The 22198-nt window shown below is 41.0% G+C and overlaps 5 protein-coding genes across 6 annotated transcripts in view; 2 read left to right on the forward strand and 3 right to left on the reverse strand.

Moving 5' to 3' along the window:
- LOC310943323 (claudin-4-like) overlaps positions 1–22198 on the forward strand; it is a gene marked incomplete at its 3' end in the record, with an annotated part of 222219 nt that overhangs the window by 192412 nt on the left and 7609 nt on the right. The window lies entirely within an intron of this gene.
- On the reverse strand, positions 440–3332 carry LOC310943215 (methyltransferase-like protein 27). Its single transcript, XM_083908741.1, has 6 exons — positions 3273–3332; positions 2601–2730; positions 2366–2494; positions 2125–2260; positions 1796–1888; positions 440–1473 (listed from the first exon to the last, which is right to left on the reverse strand). The coding sequence occupies exons 2-6, from the start codon at positions 2718–2720 to the stop codon at positions 1253–1255; spliced, it is 699 nt and encodes a 232-aa protein (XP_083764867.1). The 5' UTR covers positions 2721–2730; positions 3273–3332; the 3' UTR covers positions 440–1252.
- Positions 4323–10295, reverse strand: LOC310944706 (methyltransferase-like protein 27; the record flags this gene model as incomplete). Its single annotated transcript, XM_083910514.1, has 6 exons — positions 4323–4543; positions 4693–4785; positions 4933–5068; positions 5158–5286; positions 8382–8455; positions 10271–10295. The coding sequence occupies 6 exons, from the start codon at positions 10293–10295 to the stop codon at positions 4323–4325; spliced, it is 678 nt and encodes a 225-aa protein (XP_083766640.1).
- Positions 10817–20775, forward strand: nf2b (NF2, moesin-ezrin-radixin like (MERLIN) tumor suppressor b). 2 transcript variants are annotated; one of them, XR_014593110.1, is made up of 18 exons: positions 10817–11138; positions 11352–11469; positions 11920–12045; positions 12482–12604; positions 12701–12784; positions 12956–13024; positions 13146–13228; positions 13325–13400; positions 13478–13615; positions 13727–13801; positions 13891–14004; positions 14100–14222; positions 14469–14686; positions 15451–15553; positions 15636–15766; positions 15859–16027; positions 16754–18407; positions 20645–20775. XR_014593110.1 is itself a non-coding variant. In XM_083908693.1 (17 exons), the coding sequence occupies exons 2-17, from the start codon at positions 11380–11382 to the stop codon at positions 16799–16801; spliced, it is 1770 nt and encodes a 589-aa protein (XP_083764819.1). In that variant the 5' UTR covers positions 10817–11138; positions 11352–11379; the 3' UTR covers positions 16802–18518. The 2 variants fall into 2 exon arrangements, 1 of the variants encoding a protein (XP_083764819.1); XM_083908693.1 differs by lacking the exon at positions 20645–20775 and having other exon boundaries at positions 16754–18518.
- LOC310943204 (claudin-4-like) lies at positions 20558–21547 on the reverse strand (the record flags this gene model as incomplete). The annotated part of the gene is made up of 1 exon (XM_083908730.1): positions 20558–21547. The coding sequence occupies exon 1, from the start codon at positions 21536–21538 to the stop codon at positions 20558–20560; it is 981 nt and encodes a 326-aa protein (XP_083764856.1). The 5' UTR covers positions 21539–21547.

Consider the following 22198-nt stretch of genomic DNA (forward strand, 5'->3'; position numbering starts at 1 on the left):
CTTTTTTTTTTGGGGGGGGGGGGCAATTAAACAAGTAAATAAATAAATTACGACATATTTGCAATAATCCCAGTTGTTCCACAGCCAACAAGACTTATTTAGTGTAACACAGCCCACGACCTTTAATAAAGTACGAATTTAATTTGATAAAGATATCTAAATACCTTGGGTTACCAGATGAGTTGAAAGAAACGGATAAAATAAATAAAGACGACATTACCTGTCTGTTCCTTCCTTCCTGTCAACTTGCAACAAGTCTTCAGAACCAAAATACTGAATCAACGGAGCAACTTGAACGTGAGAATATGAAGAAACTGATGACGCCTCCTTCACTGTTGCCTTATGGATAAGCTATAAGAACTGGATAGAGCCCCGCCCCTTTTGCCTTGAAGACAAATTTGTCATGGTGGAGTAGTAATAATTGTACAGAAGTCACATATTATACCATTTTTCTTTTATTTTTGTTCCAAAATTTTACAAATTAATTTAAAACATTTAAGTTTTAGTACTTAGGATAGGAGACACTGTTTCACTTTTCTTATTGACTTTTGCATCATCAATGCTCTGGTAAATCACATTAACTACATACAGATTAAATTATTCCCAGCACATGCAATGTACCAGTGACTTCACTGTTGCCACTGTAACGTGAGGAGATGTCCCTGATTATTTGACCTGGTGCACGGCCTGTTCCAGAGCAGTCTTATTCAGAGCACATATAAAGGCTAAGTGGCTCATTAAACAGCCTCTTGACTTGACTGAGATGAGTTTCATAAGATATCTTGAAGGAGAATCTTAATTTAATCTTCTTTCAGAGTCACATGATCATGATTTCTGGCTAAAACATTATCCAATGACACCCCAATTGCACCAATGCTGTGAATCAGTGCACCACCACTTTTAGTTTCAAACTAGTATTCACTGCATTGATGGCATTGTGCAGAGTGGAATATTTGATGAAACTTGAGTTTCTGTCACGTGTGTGAAGAATAACCCACTAAAAGTAGCACAATCATCATTTGTCATAATTAAAGTTAAGACTTTACAGCTTCTTAAAGGTGACCAGTTACCCAGTTGCATTGCTCCATTTGACAAAGAAATCATTAAAAATGTTTAGTTTGTGGGCAAAAGACACCTGAGATCATTTATCGTTCCAAGGTTAGGGAAACAACCAGCATTTTTGAAATTTCATTGCCCAAACAGAAAAACAGCTGGAACTGATTGACGATGCAACAAATCATTAGTTGCAGCTCTAATCTACATTGATGGACAGTTTCTGATAAAGGTAAACAGCACCAGGGATGTATTCTTCATCGTCCTGCTCTGACACAGCTCTCTCCCATTTTTCCACCTCTGCGACCTCGACACGACTCCAGAGCCCCTCATCCTCCATCTTCCTCAGCTCAAGTTCCAGGGCGCTTTTGTATTCTTGGTTGCTCCGGTTCGCTCTTGTTGTCACGCAAATGTAGCCACCTAGTGGACATATACAGTGAGAACATGAGTTCACTTATTTGGAACAAAAATATCAGTGTTGCCCTCTCGAGCAGTTTCCCTAACCCTGGTCCTCAGAACACTGCCCTGCATGTTTTAGATGCTGCCCTGCTCCAACACACCTGATTCAGATGAACAGCGCATTATCAGGCTTCTGCAGAGCTCGATGACGAGCCGAGCTGACCATTTAAACCAGGTGTGTTGGAGCAGGGCAACATTTAAAACATGCAGGGCAGTGTTCTGAGGATCAGGGTTGGGAAACACTACTCTAGAGAGCAACAAAACAAAAAAACAACCCTCTCACCTGGTTTAGCGCATTTGTACATGTGTCTGACCACAGTGACGGGGACTTGACCAACGCTCAGTGCTCCAGAAATCACAACCACGTCAAATGAATCTGCAGTGGGGAGAAAAGGGAGCAAAGTCGTGCTTAGAATAAGCAGCAACCATTAAGTCACATGTATCCTAATCAGACTATGCTCTGTGAAATGTAAAATAACATGGAACTGCAACTGCAAGCACTAACAGACTAAATATAAAATAAAAACTACAGCATTAAAACAATCGCCAACGATTACCCACTGAATCACAGCGGTCAATGAGCGGCATGGAAACGGCACAATATTAAATTACCCATTTGGAAAGGTAGAGTCTCATCTCCCAGCATTGACTGCTTCAGGTCCTGGTACAAGCCGCTCTTTCTGGCCTGCTCCAACATGGCCTCGCTTCCATCAACGCCCACAAACTGTCCGAATCCATCGTTTTTCATCTGCATAAACGGAGATCGGTCGACGTCAAGTCAGACTTGACAATTTCAGTGAACATAAAACCATATTGACGAGGTGTGTGGCAGTTTCTGTTTTGTAAGTTTTACCAGTTTGGCCACCATTCCTGTGCCACAAGCCACATCCAACACAGTCGCTGCCCCACGGTCACCAGTGAAGTGGGTGGAGATCGCGTTCGCCGCCAGACATGGTGCACGGTATCCCAAAACAGCCACATCCTGTTCAAACAAGATTTAAGAAACATCCGTGGATTTTAACACAAAAAGAAGCAAAGAAAACGTGAAGAGATAATGTGCAACACAACAATGTGCACCATTGTCTTACCTGTTCATATGAATCTGCCCAGGAATTGTAAAAGTTGACCTTGTCTTTTGCTGTCGTGCCTTCATGAGCTGATAAGATGAGAGCTTTTACGCCGTCAAATGTAACGGGATCAGCTGACATCTTGTAAAACCTGCTCGATGAGAGAAACAATCGGTGGCAATTTGGTAAATAACATAAATGCTGATAATAGACGAGTAATAACTTGTGTAGTTGCTCTATCTGTGGATACAATATAAGGCGCCTGCTGTGACATCATCCATGTGCTGTGTGTCATCAACCTTACAATGACAACCTGAAAAATGACCTCCAAATTACTGTTGAGAAATTGCACTAAGGGAGACAACAGGTTACAGTTGCAAGTAAATGTATAAGAACCCTTTGGAATTACCTGGGTCTGGTGACTAGGTCACATGACCTGGAAACTATTTGGAGGGGGGGATTTAAATAAGTAAATAAATAAATTACGACATATTTGCAATAATACTAATAATAATACGACCAAGTGTGGAAAGGGAACGTGGCTTGTAACCGGAGGGTTGCTCAGTGGCTGTCTCCCCCAGCTCTCCCCTTTAATAAAGTACGAAGTTAATTTTTTTGAACATACGTAAATATCTTGGTTTACGTACGAGGTGAGTTGAAAGAAGCGGTTTAAATAAATAAAGACCACATTACCTGTCTTCACAACCAAAATACTGTATCAACGTAGCAACTTCGATGTGAGAAAATGAAGAAACTGTTGACGCCTCCTTCACTGTACGTGTTGTCTCGTTGAATACGTCAACGTGTCCGCCATATTGGGAAAGGCAAGTCCACCCCGTACCATGGATTTATTATAAGAAGTGGATAGAGCCCCGCCCCTTTTGTCAAATGTGTCATGGTGGAGTAGCAATAATAGTGCAGAAGTCACAAATTAAACCATTTCTCTTTTATTTTTGTTCCAAAATTTTATAAATTAATTTAAAATATTTTTTAAATTTAAATTCTTAGGATAGGAGACACTGTATTGCACATTCTTGTCGACTCTGTATATACAGTTTCCCATAGTAAAGGAAAAAAGCAGCATAAATGCTCTGGTAAATCCCTTTAACTATATACGGATTAAATTATTCCCAGCACATGCAATGTACCAGTGACTTCACTGTTGCCACTGTAACGTGAGGAGATCAGTCTTATTCAGAGCACATATAAAGGCTAAGTGGCTCATTAAACAGCCTCTTGACTTGACTGAGATGAGTTTCACAAGATGTCTTCAAGGGGAATTAATTTAGTCACATCATCATGATTTCTGGCTAAAATATTATCCAATGACACCCCAATTGCTCCCATGCTGTGAATCAGTGCACCGCCATTTCTCAAACATGTATTCACTGCATTGATGCCATTGTGTAGAGTCGAATATTTGATTAAACATGAGTTTCAGTCGCTTAGACCAATTTATATTGTTCAATATGTGTGAAGAATAATCCACTAAATAGCACAGGACATAATCATCACTTTTCATAATTAAAGTTAAGACTTTCCGGCTTCTTAAAGGTGACCATTTACCCAGTTGCATTGCTCCATTTGACAAAGGAATCATTAAAAATGTTTGGTTTGTGGACAAAAGACACCTGAGATAATTTATTATTTTGAGGTTAGGGAAACACCAACCAGCATTTTCTGACATTTCATGGCCCATACAAAAACAGATGAATTGATTGATCATGGAAATCAGTTGCAGCTCTAATCTACATTGATGGACAGTTTCTGATAAAGGTAAACAGCACCAGGGATGTATTCTTCATCGTCCTGCTCCGACACAGCTCTCTCCCATTTTTCCACCTCTTTGACCTCTACACGACTCCAGAGCCCCTCATCCTCCATCTTCCTCAGCTCAAGGTCCAGGGCACTTTTGTATTCTTGGTTGCTCTGGTTAGCTCTTGTCGTCATGCAAATGTAGCCACCTAGTGGACACAGAGGACCATGCAATGATGTCTCAGTGCTCAAAACTCATCTGCTGCTATGTACAGTGAGAATATTAGTTCACTCATTTAGAGCAAGAAGATCAGCGCTGCCCTCTAGAGAGCAACAAAATAAAAAACAACCCTCTCACCCAGTTTAGCGCATTTGTACATGTGTCTGACCACAGTGACGGGGACGTGACCAACGCTCAGTGCTCCAGAAATCACAACCACGTCAAATGAATCTGCAGTGGGGAGACAAAGGAGCTTGAGGTATAAATTGACTGCAACTGCAAGCACGAACGGTGTTATAACAACCCCAGACAATTATGATTACCCACTGAATCACAGCGGTCAATGAGTGGCGTGGAAACGGCACACTTTTAAATTACCCATTTGGAAAGGTAGAGGCTCATCTCCCAGCATTGACTGCTTCAGGTCCTGGTACAAGCCGCTATTTCTGGCCTGCTCCAACATGGCCTCGCGTCCATCAACGCCCACAAACTGTCCAAATCCATCGTCCTTCAGCTGCGTAGACGGAGACTGGTCATTATCAAGTTAAAATTGGCAATTGCATTGAACATAAACCCATATTGACGAGGTGCTCTCTGTTTTACCAGTTTGGCCACCGTTCCTGTGCCACAAGCCACATCCAACACAGTCACTGCCCCACGGTCACCAGTGATGTGGGTGGAGATCATGTCCGCCGCTCCATATGGTGACTGGAATTCCAAAACAGCCACATCCTGTTCACACAAGATTTAAGAAACATCCTGTCTTCTGGTTTGAAAGCTTAAAGTACTACAGAGGTAGAACTGATTGCAAAAAGAGCTCAGGTTGAACGTCTATGGGAAAATGAGCCTACTTTTTTGTGATTGATAATGACTCGTTGTTACGAACAAGACGACCAAACACATGGTAGTTTAAGCTTCAGGGTGAGAACGGCCAAAATAACAAACAAAATCTCTATCAATAGAAAACCTAAATTACCTAAACAAAAATAAATAGAAAAAGAAAATACAAGACTCTAACCTGCCTCCCTGACATAAAACAGGAGAAAAAAGGTTTCCAAAGAAAACGGCGACACCCCAAACCTACCAGGACTGCACTAAACAAAAGATTAAGTTCACAAACTATTAACAAAGATTCACTTTTGTTGACAGACACATGTCAACACATCAGCTTGCAGGTCAGCGTGGTCTGGCTGGAGGTCAGGACAAAGGCAAACAGAGAGAGAGGGAGGCATCTCCAGCAGGCATCCTTTTAACAGCTGACCTGATCAGCTCCTGGACCAGCATCTCCACTCACCACCTGCAAAAATCAAGAGGAGACACACACACACACAACAGGAGCAGCACCTCCCTCTGACGGGGAGGATGAACTATGCTCATAACACTCGTTTCATGATGCCAATTTTATAAACGACGTTCCCCACAGGTGTCTGGCTGCAGAGACTTCACAAAACTGCAGTTGGTTTTGTAACGCCAAGGCTGGAAGACATGGTATGCATGTGTTTTATGAAGGTGACAAACGGCAGGACTCCTCCACTGCTAGGATCAATGCTCAGTGCAGGATAAGCGTGGGTTATATAGAGGCGCCTTCAGTGTTTTGGTTATTACTCTGATTCCCTCGGAGGGGTTGATTGCATGTTTTTACACACAAATAATAACATACATATGTCCATAGGTCCTTTTAAATGGTGCGCACTTGTCCTTTTAAACGTAGACTTTTCTGTTAAAATATGCTACTCCGGCTTTCTTACCTGGTCATAGGAATCTGCCCAGAAATTGTAAAAGTTGACCTTTTATTTTGCTGTTGTGCCTTCATGAGCTGATAAGACGACAGCTTTCACGCTGTGAAATGCAACTTCGGCCGACATCTTGTAAAACCTGCTCAACGAGAGACACAATCAGTGGGAATTTGGTAATAAAAAAAAAAAAAAAAAGATGTGATAACAGTCATTGCCACATGCATAACAATTCCAAGGTTGAAGTGTGTATTTACAGCTCAGGTCAACTTAAGTTCTCGTGAGCTGATCCCTTTTGACCTGGGAGCTATTTATTTACTATTTAGTCAGTAAGTAAATAGAAAAATAACGACATATTTGGAATAGTCTCAGTTGTTCCACAGCCCAAAAGTACGGAAGTGTGTTGCTGCCACACATAGAAAAAAAAGTGGGGTGCTCAGTATTACGTTATAACGAGAAACTATCACGTTATTTGGAGATAACATTGTTTTCTCGTTATAAAAACAATGTTTTCTCGTTATAACGAGAAACCATCACGTTATTTTGAGAAACGATAACGTTATCACAAGAAAGTATCACGCTATTTCGAGATAACATTGTTTTCACGTTATAACGAGAAACCATCACGTTATTTCGAGAAAAGATTACGTTGTAACGAGAAACTATCGGGTTATTTCGAGATAAGATGTGTTCTCGTTATAACGAGAAACTACCACGTTATTTTTAGATAAGATGTTTTGACGTGATATGAGAAAACATCTTATCTCGAAATAACATGATATTTTCTCGTTATAACGTGATACTGAGCACCCCACTTTTTGGTATGTGTTCCGTATGTACGAGATTAGTTGAAAGAAACACTTCATAATAAATAAATAAATAAATAAATAAAGACGACATACCTGGCTGTTTGTTCCTTCCTTCCTGTCAATTTGCTTGCAACAAGTCTTCACATTAAAAGAGCAACTTCAATGTGAGGAAAGCCAAGGGCAGGGACCACAGCCTGAGAAAGAGGCGTCAACCAAAGAAAATGGTGACGCCTCCTTCCCAGAGCCCCGCCCCCTCTGCCGTGAAGACAATTTTGTCATGGTGGCCACTCTGGGTACTGCAACAAAAAATATGCATGGGGCCCATTGAGCACAATATTAAAAGAGACGCGTCCACAGGCCACCTTGAGACATGGACACTGGCTTTTATAGATCTTTATGTTCTATATATTTTTTTGAAAAATATAATTTATTACATTTTCTTATCTTTCTTATCCTATTTTTATTCTTATCTCTACTTATTATTAGAGTGTAATATTTTTTTTAACCATATTGTATTTTATTGTATTCTTAGTTCTTCTTTTATCTTTCCGTTTTATTTCTTTTTTAACTTATATTTAGAGTGAAATTGAGCTGTTGTAAATGTTTCCTATATATATATATATATATATATATATCATGTATGTAGGAATATTTGAGAGACAGTGAAGTGTCTAGTTTTTCTCATTGTTTCTGGAGGAAGCATTGCCAGGACCACTAAGAGGTTGTATTGGGCCGTGTAAGGCACATGTGTCAAACTCAAGGCCCAGGGGCCAGATGTGGCCCGCCATGTCATTTTATGTGGCCCGCGAATGATTAATTGATCTAAAAAATCTGTGTTAAAATAGGTCTATGCTGCTTTAAGGCGTGCGTTGACCATAAACTACATTTGCCACAATGCATGGCGATTGCATTACCCACAAAGTGACGGCATCCCGCCACTAGATCACAGTGTATCGTTGTATATGCGTCATAGGTGTCTGGCTGCAGAGACTTCACAAAACTGCAGTTGGTTTTGTAACGCCAAGGCTGGAAGACATGGTATGCATGTGTTTTATGAAGGTGACAAACGGCAGGACTCCTCCACTGGTAGGATCAATGCTCCAATGGTTATATAGAGGCGCCTTCAGTGTTTTGGTAATTACTCTGATTCCCTCGGAGGGGTTGATTGCATGTTTTTACACACAAATAATAACATACATATGTCCATAGGTCATTTTAATTGGTGCACACTTGTCCTTTTAAACGTAGACTTTTCTGTTAAAATATGCTACTCCGGCTGTCTTACCTGGTCATAGGAATCTGCCCAGAAATTGTAAAAGTTGACCTTTTCTTTTGCTGTTGCTGTACATCTTGTAAAACCTGCTCAACGAGAGACACAATCAGTGGGAATTTGGTAAAAAAAAAAAAAAAAAAAAGATGGGATAACAGTCATGGCCACATGCATAACAATTCCAAGGTTGAAGTGTGTATTAGATTTACAGCTCAGGTCAACTTATGTTCTCGTGAGCTGATCCCTTTTGACCTGGGAGCTATTTATTTACTATTTAGTCAGTAAGTAAATAGAAAAATAACGACATATTTGGAATAGTCTCAGTTGTTCCACAGCCCAAAAGTACGGAAGTGTGTTGCTGCCACACATAGAAAAAAAAGTGGGGTGCTCAGTATTACGTTATAACGAGAAACTATCACGTTATTTGGAGATAACATTGTTTTCTCGTTATAAAAACAATGTTTTCTCGTTATAACGAGAAACCATCACGTTATTTTGAGAAACGATAACGTTATCACGAGAAACTATCACGCTATTTCGAGATAACATTGTTTTCACGTTATAACGAGAAACCATCACGTTATTTCGAGAAAAGATTACGTTGTAACGAGAAACTATCAGGTTATTTCGAGATAAGATGTGTTCTCATTATAACGAGAAACTACCACGTTATTTTTAGATAAGATGTTTTGACGTGATATGAGAAAACATCTTATCTCGAAATAACATGATATTTTCTCGTTATAACGTGATACTGAGCACCCCACTTTTTGGTATGTGTTCCGTATGTACGAGATTAGTTGAAAGAAACACTTCATAATAAATAAATAAATAAATAAATAAAGACGACATACCTGGCTGTTCGTTCCTTCCTTCCTGTCAACTTGCTTGCAACAAGTCTTCACATTAAAAGAGCAACTTCAATGTGAGGAAAGCCAAGGGCAGGGACCACAGCCTGAGAAAGAGGCGTCAACCAAAGAAAATGGTGACGCCTCCTTCCCAGAGCCCCGCCCCCTCTGCCGTGAAGACAATTTTGTCATGGTGGCCACTCTGGGTACTGCAACAAAAAATATGCATGGGGCCCATTGAGCACAATATTAAAAGAGACGCGTCCACAGGCCACCTTGAGACATGGACACTGGCTTTGATAGATCTTTATGTTCTATATATTTTTTTGAAAAATATAATTTATTACATTTTCTTATCTTTCTTATCCTATTTTTATTCTTATCTCTACTTATTATTAGAGTGTAATATTTTTTTTAACCATATTGTATTTTATTGTATTCTTAGTTCTTCTTTTATCTTTCCGTTTTATTTCTTTTTTAACTTATATTTAGAGTGAAATTGAGCTGTTGTAAATGTTTCCTATATATATATATATATATATATATATATATATATATATATATATATATATATATATATATATATATATATATATATATATATATATATATATATCATGTATGTAGGAATATTTGAGAGACAGTGAAGTGTCTAGTTTTTCTCATTGTTTCTGGAGGAAGCATTGCCAGGACCACTAAGAGGTTGTATTGGGCCGTGTAAGGCACATGTGTCAAACTCAAGGCCCAGGGGCCAGATGTGGCCCGCCATGTCATTTTATGTGGCCCGCGAGTGATTAATTGATCTAAAAAATCTGTGTTAAAAAAGGTCTATGCTGCTTTAAGGCGTGCGTTGACCATAAACTACATTTGCCACAATGCATGGCGATTGCATTACCCACAAAGTGACGGCATCCCGCCACTAGATCACAGTGTATCGTTGTATATGCGTCATGCGACGAGTGAAATTGAATAAGTAATAAATACAGAAAGTTATTTAGCAATATTTTACGGAGTAGTTACCTTTATTTTACATTATATTTGGTTACATTTACTTACTCTGTATCCCTTTGAGGGTGACCATTATGCTGCTTTAGCCCTCAGTGAAAATGAGTCTGACACCCCTGTTAGGCATCTCTCATGCCACCCCCAGTATGGCGGCGACGTAGACGCTGCGGGTCTCGTACTGGATAGAGCCACGCCCCCTTTGACGTCGTTCATTCCTATTCCTGCTCCAGTGATGTATTTAAAGAACTCTCGAAGTTCCAATAGTCTCAGCTTCAGTTGTGCGCGTTCCCGTCAGAGGCATGCAATTCTCGCCATGCACGAAGTCGGCACGACATCGATCGTTGTGTGCTGTCACTAAACGACAATTAAACAATGTAGTAAGAGAATTCCAACTCCGCGCTCCACGTCCACCTCCCTAGTGTCTCCCTGGACTGGTTTCGTCTCCTTCTTCCTTGAGTTCGCGACGCAACATGTTGTTCCAACTCTCCCAAAGGTCCTTGAACGCACCTTCCAAATTCATGCACATGCGCAGTCGCTCCATCCCAGACTGCTATTCATGTTCCCACCTGTAGAGTAGGAGTCAAAACAAAAATGTCCTAGAAAGTGTCTGTGTGGTTACATCCCCACGTTACCAGTTAAAAACAGTTAGCTACTGGTTGCGTTCGTAATACTGACTTAATTTACGTCAGAACTTTAATAGACGCGACGAAGTACGTTTATTCGATGGACTTTATTATGGCGAATCAAAAGTTCCCCTCTTTTTACGACTTGTTTTGGTCCGTTTTCGTGGCATAGCTGGGAAGCTAACGCTGTTCAATTCATGGTCGTTAGCTTAGCATTGGTTTCCCCTCCGTAACAAAAAGCACAGCCTCCTCTAAAAGCTTGTTTGGACGACAGGAGCTTCACACTTCACCCCCAGGTAACGGGTCGTATCTACTTTTCAAATGCATATACATATAGTGCTTAACACGGATTTGTCTTTGAGACAACACACGTTTAACTTGTATCGCCTTTAATCACTGTATACCAGTGGAGTGAGTCTTAGAAATTAAAATGTGCTGTTTTATTCACAGTCTCGATATTCTTGTTTCTGTCCTGTAAACAGTTCTGTTCCCCTTTGCCCCCTCCACAGGTGTCTTTGAAATCCAAGACATTCAAAAATGTCAATCCTAGGATTAAAGAAGAAACAGCCCAAGACTTTCAAAGTCAAAGTTGTCACCATGGATGCTGAAATGGAGTTCAGCTGTGAGGTATGATTTGTGTTTTGGCCACATTTTGGTCTAGAACGATGCTTCATCTATGTCAGTGTTTTATAATTCTGGTCCTGGGGGGGGGGACACACCTGTCCTGCATGTTTTTAATTTGCCCTGATTCAAAAGCCTTATAACGACCAATTAATTTGAATCAGGTGTGTTGTAGCAGGGCACCCACCGGCAGGGACCCACTGTTCTGCAAGTTAGATGTTTGGCTGTAAAATAAATGAATATGTTTAAATATGTAAAAAAAATAATGCCATAAATAAAATGATTGGTCTTCTCATAATTATAGGCAGGCTGTACACTGAGAGGGGTAATGCTGCCCTCCACAGATCCAAGATCTTAACACACTTTGAAGTTCTTAATCACAGTTTCCAGTAATGTGACATTTTTCTGCTCACTGGTCTCTTTCATGTTTTTCTTTTATTATTATTATCTTCTCAGGTGAAATGGAAAGGTAAAGACCTGTTTGACTTGGTGTGTCGCACTGTCGGTTTGAGGGAAACCTGGTTCTTTGGACTCCGGTACACAGTGAAGGACACGTACGCCTGGCTGAAACTAGAGAAGCGGGTGAGAAGATTGACACGCTTCTGCAGAAAGTGTAAAACTGCATAAGGAGGATTTGAGGACACTGCATGATCTGTAGCTAAACAGCGACCTGTTTAGTCTATTAAATGTCAGCGTGTTGCGTAAAACACCTATCACATGTTCCCAGAGTTCAAGGGGACATCTTCACTATGCTGTCTAAACACTAAACAGTCTACAGTCATAGATACTCGGTTTACATCGAGAGAGTTAGTGTTTGGTGTTTTTGCTTGATAAGTTACATCAATAATGAATTGATTCGTTATATTGCAGATACACTGTCTGTTCAATGTGATTCTATTACATGCAATACTTGATAACTCATCAGAACAATATTGGCTTTTGCGACGGTTCACTCGAACACATTCCTTACTTTTGATCTCCTGTGCTGTTCCTTTTTTTTATTTATTCATTCACAAAGGTCTTGGATCAGGAGGTTCCCAAAGACTCTCCAATAACATTTCACTTCCTTGCTAAATTCTTCCCTGAAAAAGTGGAAGAGGAATTGGTTCAAGAAATTACTCAGCATCTGTTCTTCTTACAGGTAATCTCACAAAATGTTTTGGAGATGATGGTAGTATTTATGTGTTAGAAAGGAATTATAACACATGTTCTTGCGTGTCTTCAAACTCTGGTTTAGGTGAAAAAACAGATTTTAGATGAAGAAATATTTTGTTCCCCTGAAGCATCAGTTCTGCTGGCATCATATGCTGTCCAAGCAAAGGTAAGAGAGCAATGCAAGATTAAAGAAATTATTTTAAAGTTGATTAAGTGCTTATAATGTACAGCTTTTTAGTATTCATGATGGTGCAAGCAAGGGTGATCTTTTTGAACAGTAAGATTCCTGTGTGCTTAAAGTTTTTTTTCCTTTACTGTCCCTCAATCTCAAACACAGTATGGTGATTATGACCCCAACTTCCACAAGCCAGGCTTCCTGGCTCAAGATGAACTCTTGCCAAAAAGGGTAAGTATAGTGTTCTGTGTCCATCCACAAAAACAAGAGCTGAGAGTTTGTCCAATCAAAGGAAATGCCTCGTCTGTTTCATCTAACCTGTGGCTTTTTTCTTTTTTTTGTCATCGTATAGGTTCTGATGCAATACCAAATGACGGCTGACATGTGGGAGGAGAAAATCACAGCGTGGTACGCCGAGCACAGAGGCATCGCCAGGTGAGACTGACCACGGTTGAAATGAACCCCTTGTGCCATCAGGGCAATTTGGCACTTGATTACATCCTTTTTTTGTTTGTTTTATTATTCGTTCAGGGATGAGGCCGAGATGGAATACCTTAAGATTGCTCAGGACCTCGAGATGTATGGTGTCAGCTACTTTGCCATCACAGTGAGTGTGAATCACTGCATGTATGTTTTGCATGGTGTTGCAGATTAAAGCGTGACTGCTATGTTCTGTTTTGACAGCAAAATAAGAGGGATACTGACCTGTTACTCGGAGTGGATGCTCAGGGTCTGCACATTTACAGTCCTAACAGCAAACTCAACCCCAACAAGTCCTTTCCCTGGAGCGACATACGTAATATCTCTTATAGTGAAAAGGAGGTAAATGCTAGTCAAGTGTACTATGTCATGTTTGTGTCCCCCCCTTTTTTTTTTTTTTACCCGTTTCCAAAGTTTCCTTCTCACTTTCAAATTTTTTTTTTCTCGTTGCAGTTTACAATCAAACCCCTGGACAAGAAAAAAGAAGTCTTCAAGTTCTACTCCTCTCAACTGCGTGTCAACAAGCTGGTTAGTTTGACCTATGTGTCCATGTAAAGGTTCGGTTTTAAAGTTACGAGGGAAGTGTTTGAAGTACGGTGTTGCTGGTTTGTGTCTAGATCCTGCAGTTATGCATCGGTAACCACGATCTATTCATGAGGCGGAGGAAGGTGGACTCGATTGAAGTGCAGCAGATGAAGGCTCAAGCTAAAGAGGAGAAGGCCCGCAAGAAGGTTTGGCGCTCCCTTCGACTCCACCGGAACAGGGACTGTACCTACATAAGCTGCACTTAAAATGACGTGACCGTTTTTGAATGTCTTGCCTCTAGATGGAGCGTCAAATCCTGGCACGGGAAAAACAGATGAGGGAGGAAGCGGAACGAGCAAAGGAAGAGATGGAACGGAGACTTTTCCAGCTGCAGGACGAGGCTCGACTGGCCAACGAGGCTCTGGTAATGTGTATTTTGTTAATTGTGTGGTCGTAGAAAACACACACTTGTCTATGACGTGGCGCCCAATTCTTCCATTATTCACACTGTAATAAACTCCACCAATAAGGTCGGGTTTTGGCCGTTGTTGGCGTCTGTTTTGTGACCATAACTGAGAAATGTAACTACACATTGGTTACATATGGAGTGTGCGCCCACGAGTTGTCTTGAGACTATTCTGGTTAAAAGTTGTCGTGCATTTTCCTCCAGCTGAGGTCCGAGGAGACTGCGGACCTGCTGGCAGAGAAAGCACAGATCGCAGAGGAGGAGGCCAAACTCCTGGCCCACAAGGCTGCAGACGCTGAGCAGGAGAGACAGAGGTTGGAGGTCACTGCCATGAAGACCAAGGAGGAGAAGAGGCTGATGGAGCAGAAGATGCGAGAGGCAGAGCAGCTGGCTGTTAAACTAGTGGAACAGTCAGAGAGGAGGTATGAATTCTGAATTTCTCGATTTCTCCATGGTACATAGACAAATGATGATTATATAAATCTGTTTTTCCCAGCTAGGTTTCTACTCGAGAATAACTGTTTTTTTAAACAGCTTATTTCTTTGCATGTACACAGGAGAACTGGCAAATATACAGCCAATGAACTAATAATGTAATAAAAATCATGCACATTTTCATTTAGTCTTTGACTAGAACTGAAACCTCACAAGAAGCAGAGAGAGTCCGAAGCAAGCCGGCCTCTGTGCAGAGCGTGATCATACGATCAACTCTGACTCATTCACATCATGCGAGAAATGAATGCATCAGCTGCTCCAGCCCAGCAACCTCAGGATGTTCCATGTGCATTCCAGTTTACTACAGGCAGTTTGTAGAGTGCAAGTAAACACTGAAATTCTCACATTATCCCTGTGATTTGGTCAGATATTCAAGTGTTTTACAGTTGTGGTAGTCGTTTGTAATGTAGAGAACAGCTAGTGTAATGCAGAGGTGAGAAGTAAGTGACAGAAAATTAAAAAATGAGAATATCTTTGAAGTTAAATTCCATATTTTTCCGTCCTTTTGGAATGAAATTATGGAAAATGTCTCAAACACAACAACCATCCACAGGCCAAATGTTTTACTTCTATTTTTGGCGTATTTCATGTCACTGAAAGTGGGGGGAAAAAGTGAAAAAAGTCACTGCAAATTAATCATGCCCTCGCTGTCTTTCCAGAAACCTTGTCCTAACCAAACCTCTGGTTCCAGGTTGAAGGAGGCCGATCACCTGAAGCAGGACCTGACGGAGGCGAAAGACGCCGAGCGGAGAGCCAAACAGAAGCTGCTGGACATCACCAAAACAACATACCCTGTATGGTGATATTCTAAATATGAATACTCTGTGTTATATAGTTGTTATTTTTTGAGTAATGTTGTGTGTCCTTTCCTTCCAGCTCATAGCAGCTTACTCTGCTCCACCTGCTCCTCCTGAAGCAGCTGAATTTGCCTATGAATCGACGTCCGCACGCTTAGACTTCAAGGACTCTGACATGAAAAGGTTGTCCATGGAAATCGAGAGAGAGAGGTGAGCTGAAGTAAAAAAATAAGATAAAATCCTGAACAGCTTTTTTAAATACAGTTGTTTTTTTGGTGATAACTTACCTTGGGTTAATACAGGCTGGAATATATGGAGAAGAGTAAACACCTGCAGGACCAGCTGAAGGAGCTCAAGTCTGAGATCGAGTCTCTGAAGCTGGAGGAGCAGCAGCAGCAGGCCGGCCTCTACAGCCTCCAGAGTGAGGCCAGGGGATACGTTCAGGAGCCTGTCTACATACCTCACAGCAATGTATGTGTCATCACCTCAGCACATCACTTATAAATGCATACCTGGCCAGATGTCGAATAAAAACCTGTGTGTACCAGCCTGTGTTTAACTAGGGCTGCAACTAATGAGTATTTAGGAACTGTTTCATTGCTTCATATAACATATAAACCATAGAATATGCACATTTAAGAGGCTTAAAAAGTCCGAAAGCTTGTTTTAATTATTGAAAAAAACACTTGAATATCAAACTAGTCGATGATTAATTTAGTAATCGATTAATAATCGTATAATCGTATTTAGTAATCGATTAATAATCGTAAAATCGTTGTAGCCCTACATTTAACCCATCCTTGTAAGACACCAGTAGTAGTTCCTCACAAACAGGGACAGTGGGAAAATATACATCTGTGCCCAGGAGCACGGGTACCTCGGGGACATCTCAGCCCTTGACCTGTCCTGTAAGTCTATTGTCATAAAAAGTACTTGACATCTTGTTGAGACGAACAGCCACAGACCGAGCAGGAGAAGAAAAAAAATCAAGCTTCTCCATTTGTTGTCTGTTGTCGTTGTTACCGGTGTCTCACCGACGTGGCCATAGAGCACAGCGCACACACTCTGCCTACCAAGTAAAGGTACTGTTCTCAGTTGGAACGGTACCATCACTGGGTTAGTCTCTTTACTGTTTTGATTTGAAAACCATTGATTGTTCCGACTCCCTTCTCCTTCCTTTTGTTTGTTGTTTTGCAGCGAAACTCCGCGTACATGTCTCAGATGGCGTTCTTTGAAGAAGTGTGACGCTCATGTCCTGCGAGATGGAGGAAGGAGCTAACCAGGCGTTGTGATGCAGTATTTTTTATTATTAACCTGGCTGAAACTTAACAGACGGACACCTTCATACACCAGGTCCTTCTGAAAGTCCGCACTAGATCCTCAACAACAGTGTACACTCTGTTGATCCACCTTTTTAATACGTCTTCCATGTGCCATTATTCTGACACTCACTCAGGATTTGGTGCCGTAGATGAACGAGTGAATGAGGACGATTTTATTTTGTGGTTTTTAAGGGATATGTAACTGTTAGTTGGCCACACATCGATGCCTTAACAACATTTTGGGACAGGGATTAAGTTTTGTTTTGTTTGTTTGCTCAACGCAAAGTTCCTATATCAGATGTATGTAATTAACTTAATGATCTTTCCACGCTTGGGAGAATTTGGTTGTGCTCTTTCAAACCAGCCTCATACCAATATTTAGACAAGAATATTAAATACCGTATACACTAAAGATCATTTGTAATCCGTAAAAAAACGTTCTGAACTTGCTTTTTAAGATGTGATAAACTTAGCGATTGCAGCTCAAAGTGAAGTCCGGCGCACTTGTTGACCTGGACGTCGTTCAGCGGCGACGACTCCATAAACATTTCAAATGCAGTGTTGAATCTTTGTTTGGATTGTATTTGTATTATTTTCTGTTACAAAGATCCATGAGCAGCACACAGATGCCTTGATAGTGCTTTGTTGTGATAGTGAACATAAATGTAGTTTATAATTATAAGCTTGAGCGAAAGTTTTTTATATTTTGTAACCTCCTTGATGTGCCTTAAATTTTATTTTTTATGGTAGTGATTTGAGTGACTAAGGTTGTTTCTTTTTGTGCTCATGTGTCTCCGCTTTAGGGTTTGATTTCACACATTAACTCGTTCACAAAAGAGAGAGGTGCATTACTCAGGGCTAGTGTTGAAGACAATCAGTGCAGGTAGTTTGTTGTAGACTGAGATAAAAACCGTATGGCATCTATTTGTTGTTTACCTTTTTTGTATATGTCCAGCAGTAATAATTTGAATATATTTGCCAGTTGTCGATGCATTAATGTTTTCACAGATGCAGAGGTGGCTTGTGTAAGTGAACCCTGCACTCTACTAACACTCCTCATGTCAGTGTGTAAAAGGGAGAGCGGCTGCACGACAAACGTACAACCACAGATTCTGCGTCTCTTTCATTGAACCACGAGGCTGATGTTGCTATTGACTGAACAGCAATAATTCAAAGGTTCTGTATTGCCTTCATGACTGGGTTATCATAATAGTTGCGAGTAAATGCTCTTGTGTCAAAAGTCCAACATGAAAATGCTCTTTATTCTCTCCAAATGTTGCTTAACTGAAAGATTTCACTTCATTTTTAGATCAATGTTATTCCTCGGATTGGATTTTTTTGCCAAATTAAAGTCTAATGTTGAGTGATGATGTGAAAAGACACTCAGTGACAAACTTAATTGCATAAGAGAGTTCTTCGAAGACAACCCAAAGGTACTTTGTGTGTCATTTTCTCTGCATCTCATTGGTGATGTTACAAACTTGTTTCTGTATTGCAGATGTTTCTCCCGTTGCTTCCTCGCGTTGAAGGTAAAATACACCTTCTCACCCAACAAACAACCATATCCTCTTGATTATTTTTATGTTAAATATGGCATTAGAAATCCATCCAACCCAACCAAAGATTTTATTTTCCTGCAAAGACTAAAATAATTATAATTTCAATTCATTTGAACGGCAGGGATTGTGACGTTTCCCTTTTACTGATTAAGTTGATGGATTTAGGTGAATATTAAATGAGGGCAGCATTAACAGAGCTGAATGTCCGAAAGCAGCTAAAAAGATATTCGTACAACATTCGTAAGCTATTGTAAGTTTGAATTTTATTGAATTAAGATATAACTTGAATTATCTAAATTCTATCATTTATTGTCATTGTATGAATATACAACAGAAGTCAGGATACGGACTCATGAATATATATATATATATAATCATTCAATCAGTGTTTACATTTGCATTAGAGAGATTCAGTGCAGTTAAAATATCCACTTCACTTAAAATTGTATTTTATAATAGTTTCAAAGTATGTAAAATATAATGTATAAATCATTTGTCTGGACAGGCAGCTGCACTACATAGTGATTCATCACTAAACCTTTTATCTATATGTAAATGTGTTTACATGTGACAGACAACAAGGCAAATAACTTTTATATGAGGAGATTTTAAGAGGAGATTGGTTTCAATAAGGCTGCATTTGATTTTCCCCCCATCGAAACCAAAGTGGATCCACATCCACTTGTGACCACAGGGTGGGAGTGTGTCACAGCACTGTGACATGAACATGTCAGTATACTGTTTGGTGAACCAGGGAGTCAGTTAATGTTAATGTTCACAACCAGAGATAACAAATGGACTTGGCTAGATGTTAACAGGGAGATCATCAAATTGTATTTAGCTTTTCTCAAATGAAACTGATCAGTCACAAACAGATCGACCACTTAAATTTCATGTTTTTCAAAACTTAATTGTTCCCATCTGTAATGTCACATAAAACATGTTCTTTTTATGTACTTTTAAACTCTTAATGGTTAAAAAACATAACGATTATCTGATTATGGGCAGCGTTTGGACCAGATGACGGTGCCACTAAAAACCAAAACACAACAGATGCTGAACAACACCATTCACTGAAACTAATTGTGTGTTCTTTACACATTGTTCCCACCCTCCTCTAAAGTGACACACATCCTCTGCGAGCACGCTCTCTGTCAAACCAGTTTATCCTGGTGATTTAATGAGGCAGGAAGTGGGATTTGAAACTCTGAAATGTTTGTATAAAAAAAACAAAGACCTGTCCGATCATATTGCAGTCATTTATTAAAAGAGTAAATGTACAAAACGTCTGGCCAAACAGAATATATATATATATATATAAAATCATATTTCACAGTTGAGACATAAACTCAAATGTTGCCTCTCAAAAACACGTGAAGTTGCTGCTTCATGTCACTTCATATCTCACGGTGCGTTCAGGGTTACAACAGAAACAGACAAGCTAAAAAACAAAAGTCTGAGGTAAAGATTCTTAATGCAGAGGGGAAACAAAGTCGATATCAGTGTAACGCCCCGTTTAAAACGTTTTTAAATCAGTAAAACAACTGTAACATACTTCACTTGCTCCTGGATTAGTGCACATAACATTGTAACATTTTCCCTGCACATGAATGACTGTCTGTGGTGCAGTCCTTCAAATCAAAACAACACAGAGTATAAACATGAGACCTCATCGACTACTTTACAGTAAAGCACGTACAAAATAAGTAACTCTCGGTACAAACACTACTCACAAAAAGTTGGGGATATTTGACAAGAATATCCCTGTGAAAGGTTCATGCTGCAGTGAAAGAGGGGCATTTAAGTAGAAGGATGCAAAGGTAATTTCTTTATCTCAAACAAGAGCGGTGGAAATACCACAATAAAACATCTCAATGTCTTGTCCTGGTCTCATGATGTCAAAATTTGAACATCATGATGAAGACGACTGTTTCAATACAAATTGTCATTCAACCAGAACTTTCAACTTTGAACAATTGGACATTCAAAAGTTTAGAGAAGGTTAACTTAAGTTCACTTGTAAAGGTTATAGTGCATTTTAGGTGCATTCTGAAAATTGATTCCAAAAGCCAAACATCCCTAACTTTTTGTGAGTAGTGTATATATTGACTGAGTGCATTTTATAGGTATGTTCTTGCTGGATTTAAGGATGCGTCCTCATTGTCACTCTTCACTGATGAACCTTCTTCCATTTCTGCCTTTTTCAGCTGAGACTTTGTCGACAAAGCCTCGCTGGAGTCAGATTTCGTCGACTCCGGTCTCTTCATCTGAGACTTGCTCGACGGCGCCCATGACTTTTCCGACTCGCGCCTGGAGGAACCTTCGTCGGGTTTGTCCTCCCAGGGAGGCTTGGTGTACAGCTGAGACTTTGTGGAGGCTCCTTCTGGGCTCTGGGACTGGGAGAACACCGCTCCGACAGGCTGAGTCTTCCCCATCGGAACCCTGCTGTGATGAGGGCCTACCTGGCTGGACCCGTTGGACGAGCGCACCACCATGTAGCGGACAGAGGGGCTCTTGTCTGTGTCGTGGACTTTGATGGGGCACGCTGAGCTGATGAACAAACCCCCTCCGAGGATGAGCAGGATGGACGCCCCCCAACCAATGTAGAGGCAAGCACCCAGCTCTCTGCGCTGAGCGTCTATGGAGGCGCTGTAGAACTTTCTGACCACGGCTCCAGCTGCCCAGGATGTGGGGATCAAACACAGCAGCCCTGTGGCGATCAACACAGCCCCTGCTGCTATCGCCACCTTCCCTTTGGCTCCACCCCCTTCCTCATCCAAAAATCGAGTGCACTTCCCTCCAATGAAGGCCAGAATGAGGCCGATGCCCCCCGTAGTGATGGCGAGGACAGTGAGAGCTCTGGCGGCCTGCAGGTCAGCGGTGAGAGCGAGCATGGAGTCGTACGGCTTGCACTGGATCTGCCCCGTGCTCTGGACCACACAGGTCATCCAGATGCCCTCCCAGATCGTCTGCGACGTGACGATGGTGCTGCCCACGAAGGCCGTGACCCTCCACAAAGGCAGCAGGCAGCTGATGATGACTCCGGCCCAACCCAGGAGGCACAGGGCACTGGCCAGCATCTGCATCCCCAGGGAGGCCATGATGAAGAGCTCTGAAGCTGTTTATGAAAAAAGCACTTTAGTCTTTTCTGTGAAGTTCCTTTTTGCTTTCACTCCTCGTCTCTCTTCACACAACTCTTTCTTTGTTGGTCTTTTCAACCAGTGATCTTGCAGTTTTCATTTTCTTCCATTTACCTGTTCTTTTTTAAATCATGACACAGTGTATAGACCTCAAACAGTTGTCTGCCCAGTCTCCTGTGGCTTTTACCTGACAGCAGGTGTGTCTCAGTTCAGCCTCACTTCATCTGTTTACAGGCTGCTTTTCCTACCACTCAGTCCCTCCCCCTTTATGTCTGTCCCTAACTGCTGTCCTGTCCGTCCCCCTTTCTGCCCCCCTCTTCCTCCCGTCTCTTTTCTTTTTTTATTGTCCTACCTGAGATTGCTCTTTCTTGACTTGTCACCTGAGCGGCTGCCTGTGTGCTACTGGCCAGGTGCAGATGCACCGCCTGAATTACAGGGAAACAAAAAGTGGGAGGCGCTGTAACCGTGAAACTATGACATCACAGACTGTCTCCCCTCCCTCCTCACTCATCTTTGTTTCAAGTGATTCTTTTGTGGAGCGAAAAGTGTCTGATGGAGCCGGAAGAGAGCGATAAACGTGTGTAAGGTGCACTGGGCTGTTTGTCATTCTAATACAGTTTA

This window comes from Microchirus variegatus, assembly GCF_963457635.1.
Source record: "Microchirus variegatus genome assembly, chromosome: 2".
Taxonomy (NCBI): domain Eukaryota; kingdom Metazoa; phylum Chordata; class Actinopteri; order Pleuronectiformes; family Soleidae; genus Microchirus; species Microchirus variegatus.

What these genes read in the sequence shown, in the direction of transcription:
- LOC310943215 (XM_083908741.1), bottom strand. Translation starts at nt 2,720, where the DNA reads ATGTCAGCTGATCCCGTTACATTTGACGGCGTAAAAGCTCTCATCTTA. An exon ending in GGGCAGATTCATATGAACAG is followed by an intron (nt 2,495 to 2,600) that starts GTAAGACAATGG and finishes TTGTTTGAACAG; the next exon opens with GATGTGGCTGTTTTGGGATA. An exon ending in CAGGAATGGTGGCCAAACTG is followed by an intron (nt 2,261 to 2,365) that starts GTAAAACTTACA and finishes CCGTTTATGCAG; the next exon opens with ATGAAAAACGATGGATTCGG.
- nf2b (XM_083908693.1), top strand. Translation starts at nt 11,380, where the DNA reads ATGTCAATCCTAGGATTAAAGAAGAAACAGCCCAAGACTTTCAAAGTC. An exon ending in ATGAACTCTTGCCAAAAAGG is followed by an intron (nt 13,025 to 13,145) that starts GTAAGTATAGTG and finishes GTCATCGTATAG; the next exon opens with GTTCTGATGCAATACCAAAT. An exon ending in TCACCAAAACAACATACCCT is followed by an intron (nt 15,554 to 15,635) that starts GTATGGTGATAT and finishes CTTTCCTTCCAG; the next exon opens with CTCATAGCAGCTTACTCTGC.